General features: G+C 37.0%; 1 protein-coding gene across 1 annotated transcript in view; it reads right to left on the bottom strand.

The window, feature by feature from the left end:
* Positions 1-13,767, bottom strand: part of ZFAND3 (zinc finger AN1-type containing 3) — a 137,183-nt gene that overhangs the window by 24,835 nt on the left and 98,581 nt on the right. The window contains 1 exon segment of the mRNA NM_001256231.1: positions 11,202-11,267. Within this exon segment, the coding sequence (NP_001243160.1) occupies positions 11,202-11,267 (66 nt within the window).

Here is a 13,767-nt window from a genome sequence, read left to right as displayed (position 1 = left end):
ATTCTCCTTCCCCCTTTGCAACAGATCTAATAAAGAGACTTGAAATGTTGGATTGATTAAAAACACCCCAAAAATAAACAAAAAACCCTCAAAACCAAAACCAGAACTTATTATGTATACTGCTTTGGGTGTAAGTGGTATTTTTGTGTTCAACAACAGCATGGCTTCATTTTTACAAAATGAGAGCCGGCACACACGACGTATGTTGCTATTAAAGAGGATATACATATACATGTATCAATGTATGTGAGTGAATGAGTATTAATTATTATGATTTCAGGAAAACAGACAAGTGTGGAGGCATAACCATACATACAGTTTGCCTAACATTCCACTTGCACATAAGAAAAGGCTTTCTTACTGCAGGGGAGACCTGACATTGGCACAAGTTGCCCAGGTGGGTTTGTGGAAGCTCCATCTTTAAAGGTACCCAAAACCTGACTGGACACAGGCCCCAGCCTGCTGTAGGTGACTCTGCTCTAAGTAGGGAGGTTGGATCAGGCTCCTGAGCTCTCTCCCACCTCAGCCTTTCTTATTTCTAAGATTCATGGTCAGGAAAATAAAATTAAAAATTATATACTAATTCCTTCCCACCATTCACATTTTTTGTTGTCCTCTAAACCCATATGGCAGTATTATCACCTGGAAAGAGGAAGCGCAACTTAATGAGGGTGCTAACTACCATCTCTAATGAAAGAGAAGAGACTACTCTAATGCATGTTGAAAATGTAGTAAATAGTGAACTACAGAGGCTCCTGCATGCATTTTAGCTAAGCTATAATTAGAAAAAGTATGAAAATGGCTATTATCCTTTCTTGTCAATAAAATTCATAATTGTTTAATTACGTGAAAAGCTAATTAGTTTTCATCTTTTATTTAGATTCCTATATTACATCTGTTTTATATTTAAGTTTTTGCATTACTTCCCCCATACTCTCTGATGTCAGAATGTCTTTAGTTAAAATAAATGTTAATTTATTTCTCAAACATTTTTACTTATATACCAGATTGATTCAAGCAAGCACATATTTAAATGGATTCAGGCACCTGTACTGTACAGTTCCTTTGATGGATTAACTTCAGGCATTTCAATCAGTTAGAGCATTTCCTAAGGCAATGGCCACCTGTACTGCTGGCTGGCTGCCAGAAGGATTTTGTTTGTTTAGAATGGATTCTCATTGCCTTGATCACTGGGAGCAATTGATGCAGGGTGGAAGTTTGGTAATATTCTAAGGATCCTAAGGGAAGCTGGTTTAGGTTGTTGGTGGGGGCTTTTGTAATGGCTCACAAGCAGCATCTCATCTTCATATATTTAGATGATTATAAATAATGAACCTTGAAAAGGCCAGAAGAGAAAAAGGGCCACAACACTAAACTCAGAAAAAATACATTAAAAATTTTATGGTGTCATTTTGAACTTTTTTTCTTGTTATTAAATAATGTACTTTAATAGTACAGGCTTAGGCTGGGAGAGTGACAAAGGCTGATTCTGTGACACTTGAAGTTAGAGAACAAATGACATCCTCAGTGGATTGAATAATCACAAGAGGATTATTAAGTGAAGAAATAATGCGCACTACAAATAGCTAAATGGAAGAACAAGACACAAGTAGGAAGAAAAAAGGCATAGCACTAATACACATTATGAAGAACCTATGAAGAGAAATCATGAACATCCTGGCCATTCCTCAGTACTACTCTTAGCAGCACTCAAATATGCATATTTACATATCTGAATATGTATGTAGAAATACACACAAATAAGCTCACACTGGTTCTAATAAAATAGGAAATTTGAAAGCATTCAGCAATATCATAGTTTTGGTTTTGCTGACTTTAATGAGAACCTTCTAATGCTTTGTGAAATTCTCTAAAATATGATTAGCAAGAATAGATAATGTTATAAATATGAAATATTTGCTAGTCAGCTACAGCATGCATAAATAAGTGGTGCTGCTCTGCTTCCAAATCCTAGTGGTATACTCCAGCTATGTCCTCATCAATTAGATGGTATACGGTATTCAGGAAGGTAATTCTTCAAACTAATAGCCTTAAACAAGTTCTATATAGAAAATATTTGCTCTGTTATTTTTCATTCATACACAGAATTTTTCTTAGTAGACCCTTCCCCCATTGGTATAATGAGGATTTTCCAAGGCTAAGAGAGATATTCAGAAGAGGAATTGTAAAGAACTCTTGCCTGCTAGCAGTTAAAAAATACTTACCAATATTTATCTTTCAAAAAACTAATTTGTCATTTAACTGCAGAACTTCAGTAATGTCATTAGTAACAGAAATCTTGCAATGAGAGACAATAGCTCCAAGGATTGTACCTGATTAATATCAAGGAAAAAAACCCTAAGAGCTCTTGTATTTTGATAAAAATTTTCCTGAATGCATTTGTGAGATGGTACATTCTGAAATGTAGAGCTAATACATCTTCAAACTTGGTTTTAATTCCATTACTTTAAATAAAGCTTAACAATTTATATAGTTTATATTTTGACTGTGTCACTTTTTCTAGCAATTTTTTTTGGGGCGGGGGGTGGGAACAACCAACTCTGGCATAGGACACAATTCCTGTATACCTGACTCGTGTCTACAGTACACCAGAAGTCAGGCTGGTTTACCAGGTAGTTCTTACTGTTTGGAAAGGAGATGCTTGGGAAGCTTCTACACAAACCAAAACCAAAGACCAGGGAGAGGAAGAACAGATCAGCGAAACTTGGAGGATGCAACAATACATGCACTGTCTTGTATCTTATATCCAGCTCTTTTTAATTTTTTTTTTCTCCAAAATGTTGCTCTCATTAGTTATTAGTTATTCCTCAAAGTTAATGTTATGGAAATAATTCGGAACAGAAACAGGAAAAAGACATCACTTCTATGTTCATGGAACTGTCACACAAACATCTTCCTCACTTTCTTTGTAGTTATACTTTCCCTGTGTGTTCAACAGTCTAAAGAATACTTCTGAAAGGCTTTAAAATTACCTTCATCTATTTTTGAAGTACTTATGAAAACTATAATCTAAATGAAAACACTGAAAACTTGTTCTTAGAAGTTGTCTGATGCTCACTGAAATAATTAGTCAGACTAGAGAACTTCACAAAGAGTCAGAGGAAACCTTTGGGGCACTCACATCAAAAAGTACACCAGGAATCTGATTGTGGATTTGTTCCCTGCAGCTTACACATGTTTTAAAACAGTAAAAAAAAAAGCCAAACTGTATTAAAAGGTAATGTAAGTGGCTATTTGTTTCAAATACATTTCAGGCCAGTTATTTAATGCTTAATTTAATTAAAAAAATCTCCAGTGCAGTAAAGTAACAGTATTAAAATTATAATTTATAAGTTTATAATTATAAATTTAAAATTATGTGTATCATTTGCTAAAGCATACCTGTAAGGAAGCTGTCTGATCTGAACAGATCAGATCAGGGTGCTGACTGCTGAGGTAAAATCAATTCAATTCTTCAGCCTGACAGGAGCCAGGTCTTTAAAGTTAATGATTCCAACTATTTTTTTGTGATATTCTCCATGTTGTCAAAATTAAAGCAAAGCCTAGGCTCTCCAAATCCTCTTCCAGTAGAGTGTAGGTGAGAAATGCAAGACATACAACCCTGATTTCTTTACCCTTGAAATTAATGGACATGTGCTTTATTTAAAGTTACGAGATGCAATTTTTCCAGCAGTCTCTGGTTATAAAACAAGGAGTTCAGAGCTGTTGGGGGAACAATAGTAAGTAAGGGTGACAGATGTATATTCTTTCATCGTATATACCTACTGTCAAAGATCACTTAATTGATCACAGAGATCTTGAGTTTTGAAAACGAAACATGGCATGAAACCACTAAAAATAATAAAGGTAAAGCTGCTTAATTTCAACCAAAATACATATAAAGGACAAAATATTTGCTCTTCAGTTTCAACAAACTGAAGACAAATTCTTTGTCATAATTCCTTAAGACCTTGGTAAAAAGAGGTGGTAATATCTGAATTTTAAAGGACGATGACCTTTTAACTGCATCATTTTGTATTTGGCAACAATTTCACCAACCAGACTGAAAAGCATCAGCTGTGGAGAAAATGTGGTGAGAAAATGTTGAGGGCAGCAGCACATGTTTTTTCAGGACAGGAGAGTCTCATTTACAAAAAGCACAGGTCATTTATCCAGTTCATGGCCCAAGAGAATGCTGCTGCATGGACTGCTCTCCCAGATCTTTGCTTTGGGACCATCCAAACCCTCCCACCTTTCCAAGAGTCTCTCTCCTGGCTCTTCTCCACAGAGCTTGAAGTGCTTGAGGCACTAAATGCTTGCCTGTACTTCCAGATGTCAGTTCTCATTAAGTGCTATGAATGCTACTGAGGTTAGACTAAGTATCCCTAAAGACTCACATCATATTTGTGTTCCATTAGCGTCACTGAAAAAAAATTAGGTTGGAAGGGATTTCTGGAGGTCATGCAGTCCAGCCTCCTTCTTGATGCAGAATAAAATATCAAAGAAATTGGATCAGGTTGCTCAGGACCCGGTACATTTTCAAAAATGTTCAAAGATGTCACAGCCTCTGTGGGTACCTGTTCCAGTGCCAACTAGAGGGGAAAAATCTCTGCCCTTAATCAGCCAGCTATACTGTTCCTAACACAGTTAATCCGGACAGTGTTTATTCCTATAATCTGGTACCTTTAGTTTGACATTCAAAATAATTTCCTTATTGGCTCACAATTCAATGTCAAACCCTCTTAAGAGATCATCCTGTCCTACTGACCCAAGTACATTTTCCTCCAAGTTGTTCTTTTTTATAGGATTCAGAATTTGGAAATGAAAACAGATGAAAAATTTAAAACAAAAACAGCAAAAAGAGATAAAGACATATGAAAGCTGAGAAATGGACTTACACAAACCCAGGAAGTTTTAAAAGGGTTATTTGGTGAAGAATAAAAACATTTCAAGGGCTTATCTGAGCTGCACAAAGGATAAAAGAAGACAAATTTGGATGATTTTGGAGGATAAATAAAGATAGTGGGAATAACAGTTTAAGTACTTGAAGACATTTTCTGTCAGGATGCTGAACTTGAACTGACCTTAGAGAGCTGGGAGTACTATGAGGTACACAGAGGTGTGTGTGTGTCAGCACCTGCTGGGAGGTCACACAGGCCAGAAGGCCCTTATTGCCCATCCACAGAGATTCTGATTATTGTGGTTTGCTTCTGTTTTACTGGTTGGGTTTTTTTTCCTTCCCACAAGGGAAAAAATGGTTGATTCTTATAACCTATGAACCTCTGAATAACCAAAATCTACCTGAATTATTGTACATCTCTGCCACTCACACCAGCATATACCAAATCCCACTTTATGCGTGACACAGTGTCCAGGTTTCCACTGTAGTTTTCTTCCTAGGTGGTGCAGTGCTGTGCTTTGGATTTGGGATGAGAATAATGATGGTAACACAATGATGCTTTAGATGTTGCTAAGCAGTGTTTACACAGAGTAAAGGGCTTTTCAGCTTCTCACCTCATCCCACCAATGAAAGGGGCTGGAGGGCACAATAAGCTGGGAAGGGGGACAGCCAGGACAGCTGACTCCCACTGTCCAAAGGGTGTTCCACAACCTTATGGTGTCATGATCAGCATATAAACCAGGGGGAAAGCTGGCCAGGGGCTGCTGCTCAGAATGGATGGCAGAAGTTAGTTATTTCTCTCTCCTTTTTGCCATTTCCCTTTTTTTACAATTTATTATTATTTTAATTATTAAACTGTTCTTATACCAAGGAGTTTTCTTTCTTGGAGATCATGTTTGACTGCCTTACATGGTCTTAAGAGAATTGATCTCAGTTAGTGTGGTTTTGGGGAATATAATGTTATAAAATGGTAAACATTAATAAGCAGGTACATTGTCATGTTCATTTATTTATCTTATTCCACAACAGTTATTTTATTTCTTAAGGCCAACAGTCCTTTCAAGAATAATTAAAACAGACTGGTAAGAAAAAGGAGTTAATCCTAAATAAAAATTACTGGCATGTCTCTTAAGTATTTGTAATTTATCTATATAGCATGTGAAAGAGGGCTTTCACAGACATGGTACATTTTTAATCCCTTTGGCCACCTCAGCTATCTAGCTGCCTCACTTGATGATCAGTGCAAAGAAAAGGTACACCTAGGAGCCACTAAGTGAAAGTTAATTTCAAAGTAATACTGTGAAAATTTTCCATTCATCTTAGTTTAGTGTACTTTTAACACAGCAGCAAAAGTATTCCTGTCCTAATACCATATGATAGAAAAATAATCTATTTATTTTATCCTGCCTATACTGAATAAACAGGGACAGAAGTCACTGTCTTCATATGCCGTCAAGCTGCTGCACACCTCTTCATTTCTGAATGCTGTGTTCATTCCACTAGTTGGACGAAAATTCTCCTCAAAAGTAAACAGCATGAGTGATTAATGTAGGAACTATGAAGATGCTTGAAAAATATGTCTTTAGTTCAAAGCAAATAGGGACTAAAATTCAAAGCATTTTTTTTCACTGTAGTACTGCAGTTTAGTAAATCGATGATTTAGATGTCCAGCACAGAAATGTGCTAAACTGTGATAGATAAAAATCAAGAAAGACTTTTTTACAAAAAAAAAAAATTATTACCAATTATTGTGTGCTAACAAGCTTTTATAAACCATCTGAGAAACAGCTAAAATTTCTAAACTCAGAGGCAAGGATCATCATAGCTACAGTTGACTTTTAAGAAACTTTTTGATGTATTGATGCCAAAACCATCACTTTGGATTCTCCAACTAACTCAATTAGTCTAAAATCATGGGATGCCTTCAGTGTAAAAGAAAGTTCAGGTCAGCCATAGACACTCTTTTTAATGAACAAGTGTGGCTTTGTAAAGCTGAGAAAGGTGATAGTGGAAATAAATCATAAAATTAGAGCAAGTCCTTAATTGCATTTACTGCTATGACTTATTATGATCCTTAACCACTAGGAGGATTTTAATCTACAATAATCATAACACTGGGAAGGGTCTTAGATAACCAGGAGGAGAGGAAACCAATCTGTCCATCCAGATAGATATGGGAGCATGGAACAGATAATCCAGCACGTCATAGAACTAGGCAATAAGCTGAGGCAGTAAAAAGCCATTACCATACATCATCTGATCATGGCACAGTGTCATCTCCCAGCCTCTATCCTCTATCCTGGCCCATCAGCGCCTGTCCCAGGCACTTCATCCTGTTTGTAATTGCTGATCAGCAGCAATAAGGCCTCCATGCCTCAGCTCCTGTCTGTTCCACTTCAGCACCCACCTATTAGGTTGTAACTTTTATTTACAGCTTTGCTTGATGTGCTGCTCTATTAGTGCAACTGGAAACTGAGCAGAGGGAGGGGGAAGAGCATACGTAATGGGCACTAGTATTGCTAGGGCTAGGTGATTTACTATACTGCTCAAAGGCTGTTCTATCATCACTTTCCTGTTGGTGAGAGAGCTCCAAGAAGGCTGGATTTCAACACAATGCCCTCCAGAAGTCAAACACTAAAGAACACCTTAATAGTCCCTTGAAAAACAGACCTCAAAGTTGGTTTAGTGCTATAAAGACCCCTCCAGTAATCTTCTGTGCATTTTTTGCTCAGGAGCTTAACATTTTAGAGCAATTAAAAAAGGAAATCTAATTAGTGGTGTATGAGGTCCTTTTGTCCTTACTCAACACATAAGGATTGATTTAAAAAATGATCATATGACTTCATGGTTTTAGCTCAGGCTCAAAAACTGTGTACTTTTATTTGCACAACTTGACCTTCCTGTAACTGCTCAAAGGCTGTCCTCTCAATTGTGGAGGTTCAACCTCAATGCATTTGGATTCCAGGCACTGTTACAAGTAAGCACATATCTTAGTACAAGAACATCAATAAATTTGAAACTTCATAAAGGACCACAGCCCTGTTTAACCACTTTACTCAAGCAGTGAAATAATTATTTCAATCTTCTAGACTAAATGTTTAAATTAGAAAACACACAGAGAAAAGAGACAGATTCTCATCTTGTACAATATAAACACCACCACACCAATCTACAACAGATATTCTTATAAAATGTGAGCTATCTACACATATAACTATACAAAATACTACAGATGCACATCTCTGATGAACTGCTACTGAGAAATAAAGTACTTAAAACCTCACCAACTTTATGGATATAATGTATGAATTGATTGTATCGTTACCACATTTTATCAGCCTGTTTCTACCATCTTCTCTAACACACAATTAAAAATTAAGTGAGCAGACTCACACAGTTCCATCAATTTTTTTCCAGGTTTCTTTAAGCTGTATAAAAATGTTAGAAAATCTGGCTGTTTACAGATTGTGTAGTAAATCATCATTAAAGTTGTACAGCAGAAAAACAAGATGTTACTTGCTATTGCACTTTCCCAACATGGGCACCTGATACAAATGGGATGTGGATGCCCTGTATTAGAGGAAGCCTCCCAGTACCTGCCATCAATCATCATATTACTCAACCATTAAGAAACAAATCAAAATGCATAAGAAGCTATACACTGGACCATACAGTCCCATCCTTCTTCCTACAAAATCCTCAGACTGCCAGCACTCAGAAACCTTTGAAGCATCATCCAAACTAATGATTGCAAGGCTTTATTCATTTTTTAAAATTATAATCCCTGTCCTGTGGGTACACTGGAATAGAAATACTTCTGCCACAGTGATGATTGTGGTGAACAGGAGGAAAACCCCACTATTTGGTGCCATAATACTATTTTTTTATCAGAACAGCTCTTACAGCATGCAGGTAGACAAGTACCTTAGGTAAAACCTTTTTTTGTCTACGAGAACTTTTCCTTTACCTTGGCAGATTTATTGTTTTGATCTTTCTTCAATTGTTACACTCATGCTGATAAAATATGAAAGGTTTGTCTCCTTCCTCAACGTTCTGATGGAAACTTACATATTAATAAGTAGGTCAAATTTCTAATTTTCTGTTTCAAATGCTGATCTAGGGAACTTTGGGGAAAAACTATGTTTGAAGGCTGAACAGAATTACACAGATAAAATCCAACACAACAATTTTTCTCAAAGCTCTTCCAAGCATAAGAAACATAGGATACTTACAGAAAATAGGCTTTTAACAATGTGTAGTGTTGACAAATACTGCTTGCATCATTTAAGTAGCTTCCTGGGAAGCTGAAGTGATTATAGTGTGAAAGAATGTGCTGGTTTTGGCAGGGATAGAGTTAATTTTCTTCACAGTAGATAATGGAGCTATGTTTTGGCCTTGTGGTTAACCCTGACAAATGTTCAACTACATAGTATGCTGCTCATGCCTGAAGATGTCACAGCACTTCTGGGTAATATTTTGTAGCCAATGTTTTTTTGTCAATTCCCATGACAACATGGGAATTTATTTTAAAAATTAAAGTTTGCTGAAAATTCAAGATCTGGAGAAGAAAACTAACTCCTGGTACCAGGCTCATTCATGTAAGAGACTATAAAGATAATATGTAGATTTCTGAGCAAGTAATGTAAGAACCTCAGGGGAAATTGAGGTATTTCAAAATTAGTAGATTTAGCTGTCCGAAGATTAAAGTTGTGGTATCAAATTAAGGCAATCTCCTCCTTTTCTTGCAAAACACACTAAATGAAAAACATACAAGCATGCACAAGACCAAACAAGAGTACAAACTGAAAATAAAATAACTACCATGCAAAGGTAGCCAAGACATTTTTAATATGTCTTGTGGTTTCATCTGCTTTACTCCAAGTAGCTTTTACTGGTGCTACTTCACACTCCAAATAATGAACTTACATTTCTTTTTGCTAAGCACACACACAAAAAATTTCCAGCAGTACTCTGTTTACTGTATCTGTAGCACCACAGCAAGCTTTTAAATTACTCTGCCATGAAAACCAGCTAAACATTACAACAGCTAATATATAAGGAAAATACAATTTAGAAATACCATGAGCAAAGCAGATTAGTTTTCAGGGTATATATTGGCAAACATTCCATCTTGTTTAGATACATGCCCATGGCTCCACAGAAAAGAAAATCCAGTCTCCCTGTTTTGAGGAACAATCTCCCAGTTCCAAACTCAGTTCTTTGGCAAAAAATACTCATTGTCACAGATTATCATGTGCTACTTGAGAAATCTGCACCTGCACCAAGAGCAAGGTAATACAGCTTCTCTGTAATCTTCCTTCACTGCAGAACAAGCCAACTTGTATCACCACACATCTGCTGCAAGCTAACAACACTCACCTATGGAATAACTACAGTTCAGCTCAAACAGTAACTTGAAAGACTTTTTGAAAGAATTACTTCAGAGGAAATTTCCCTTGAACTCCTTAAAGAGCAAGAGACCTTTACTCAAACTGGAATACCCTTCCTTTCTGCACATAAATTCAAATATAGGCAAAAATTATTCTGGAAACACAGGCTGCAAGAACATTGCCACTACCTACACACCCACCACTCTCCAGGAGATTATGGCTTCCAATAGTGGTCCTGGTGGAAAGAATCGTGTGAGTTCTCCTTAATCCACACAAAACCAAAGCCTGCAGAAGACCTGAGCCAGTGCAGGTACTGCTGCCTGACTGAATGAGTGCATGTGTGGTTTCCCAGGACATATCTGATTCAGAAGCAGCAACTTCAGCCTGGCAATGACCTAACATGTTGCTCCTAATACCAGCTCTGTGAGAAATTATCCATCTACATCCTGCATATAGAAATAAAGGTATCAAAGGACCCAAAGCAAGTAAACTTTAGTCCCAAAGCAAGTAAACTTTAGTCCCAAAGCAAAGATCAGCTGTCTATACTGCATCTTCAATCAGGTACAGTCAATGTACTCAGAACAGTTTTCTACTCAATACTTTGCATTTCAAGGGCAAGATTTCCAGAACACTGTCACAATCATTAGACTTAAACAAATGATTACTCCTGTATGTCTTGTTTTCACAAAGATTAACTGAAAGCAGAGTGTATTTATAGAATTACGTTTAACATGATTCTCAGATGAACTATCTGCCATACTAATCCTTTTATATATACATTTCTGGCAGCAAACCAACAATTACTTATTTTCATTTGGCATTTTCCAGGTATGATTATTACCCTTTACTATTAAACTATAACTGCTAAATATAATGCAAAACCTAATTTCTTGATCCCACAAAACACCTACCTGAGTCGCAAGATCTTTTGGTTGGTGTGGTTAACAAGGCATGAGCTGTACCTGTGCATGGCCCACCTGGAAACAGAAAAGATTGTATTTCTCAAAACGTCACCTTAATTTACATTTACAACGACATCAAGATTATACTTAAGAACATAAAAAACATGGAGGAGCACTTGTCTTTGGAGAGTACATATGGAAGTAGTTCTATTCTCAGTACTTCTTTCCCAGCTGAATCTGAATGTCTTGTGGTAAAAAAATAGATGAAAAATTGGGACAAAGTTACACTTTAAAAATATACTTTATAAATATTTCAAGAGGCATTTTTAGGAAAATATACACCATAATTGCAATGCCAGGAATGTATTTAAGTGACCCACAAGTAACACAAGGGACAAAGTGATCACTTCTCTGATATCAAATCTTGCTACTGACTCCAGTGAGATAACAACTTCGCCTCTGATCTTGTTCTCATTATGTGTTCTAAGTGTGGCACAAGCATATGCTAACAAGCTGTTTCCATGTTTAAGGTTTTTCAGCTCAGGACTGTTGCCCACTCATCTGGTATCTGCTTGGTAGTAAATTGCTTTCTGCCTTTTTTCTTAACATGCATCATCATTGAGGAGTTCTCCAGAGATCTTGTTAAAATAGCAACCAATTGAGTGTACACAGTGACTTGCAGGAAAAAAAAAAACCCAAAAAAACTCCATGCAGGGAAGCCAAGACAAATTGACAGTAGCACTGACAATAGTAATAACACATCATAGCTTTGAAAATTGAGTATTATAAATGGGAAGATGCTAGAGAGCCTGAAATTGAGTTACACCTTCTAGAGTTTGGCTATCAAAATACCAATAATCAAGTCTGCACTAAACTGCTGGTGGTATAGCAATACTTGCTGGCAATACAACAGAGCTTAGTACAACAGAATAACCTTTAACATTAAGTCTTCATGCATTGAAAAATACTAAAAATACTTTTCCCCTTTTTTTTTTCCCCCAGTCTTTGCATATCTGGAAAGCAGCACTGTGACTATGGCAATGTTTTTACCTTTTCAAGTATTTTCAACCCTGGCTTGTTAGTAAACTGTTTCTTTTTGCTTCTTTCTGGAATGCTCCCCCTTGAAGCTTTCCTTCATTTCTCTTTTTCACTAAGTTTCAGGTCTCAGGCAGTTTTGTCTATCCTGAAATATTCATAGCATTGCAACCCTTAAAAAAATTCTGCAGTTGAAGGGGAAAAATGTGAGGAACTTATTTTGGTGCATTTGATTTCAATGAAGTCTACTTGGGAACACAGTTTTACACTCTCAATTTATCAGAGAAGGACCAATAAACTTGATGAGTTTATTGTTATCCCAACAAGTTCCTCCAGTAACACACACCATTTCACACCTGTGCGATGAGTAATCTTATAATGGGTGGTTACAATGGCCAAGAAGCCAGTTCTTGGCCTGCAGGCCAACACTGAGGGCACTCATCAGGACCTGGTCAGAGGTTAAGGGAAGCATCAGGACATGGAAAACTGTTGAACCTGACATAAGAAATTGCTGCTTGTGACAGGCAACAGCATAAGTGGTTGGCAGATGTTACAGACAGTGTTGCAAGGCACATTGGATTCTCCAGGCTGGTAAGGAGGGAGCTGGTGAGAAATGGCTGAACTGCACAGGTAAGGGGAGGGGAGTGGTGGGGACCACTATGCAGGGTCAAGTCTGCATATGAGAAGTGAAGAGGACTGGGAGTCCTGGGGTAGGTCCTTTCCTAGGCAAAAATACAACATCCTGCATGGATGGATCAAGCATCCTGGTATCACCAAAGTGGTGCTGGCTTCAAGCCTGACAGCATTGGCAAGCAACAACCTCTTCTCAAAAACCAGAAACAGTCAAATAAGCAGAAATAATTTTTTACAACATAGTATTTTCGAATTTTTTTATATTCTGGCCTAGAAGAAGTTATCTTGATCTATGTTAGTACTACTATTGCCAAAAGCTCAGAAGTGCTTAGTGTAGTGGTTGGGGCATTTGGGGAAGAAAATTAATACTGAAACAGAATCCTTACAAAGTTTTTTAGTGACACCTTCTGCATATTCAAAAACCTACAGACAAGGTCTGTTAAGTCAGTCTCTACTTTCAGACATCAAGTATTTGGCTTCAATATAAAATGTGTGTAAGCAATAAATTTAACAGGGTACAGAATTTCAACGAACTGACTTCAGATGCAGCTGCCTCTTAAAATGCAGCAGCTCTTCTGTAAATAATTTTAGTTATATTCTCCCAGTTTTCATTGAATAGACAGTGAGAGGCATCATCACTGTGGACTAACAAATAGGACTAATCCTTTCATTTATTGTAAAGTAAATATTTACAGTAGCTGATACCTTCAGCATCCAGCCAAATGTAAGAACTTTATTTCTCACTCTCTAAAGTACAATAAGTCGGTATGCATTCTACACTTCCCTTTGTCAGAGTTTTCCTGTTATTTATTCTTCCCTCATTAGGTATGGCTTTCATACAGCTTTGATTTGTATAGCACAGCACCAGAGTTTCAATAAAGAGTATCTTGGGATTTGCATGTATGTA

Source organism: Taeniopygia guttata, chromosome 3 (genome assembly GCF_048771995.1).
Source record: "Taeniopygia guttata chromosome 3, bTaeGut7.mat, whole genome shotgun sequence".
NCBI classification, from domain to species: Eukaryota; Metazoa; Chordata; class Aves; order Passeriformes; family Estrildidae; genus Taeniopygia; species Taeniopygia guttata.
The sequence above is the reverse complement of the archived record's forward strand: the minus strand, read 5'-3'. Positions and strand labels throughout refer to the sequence as shown.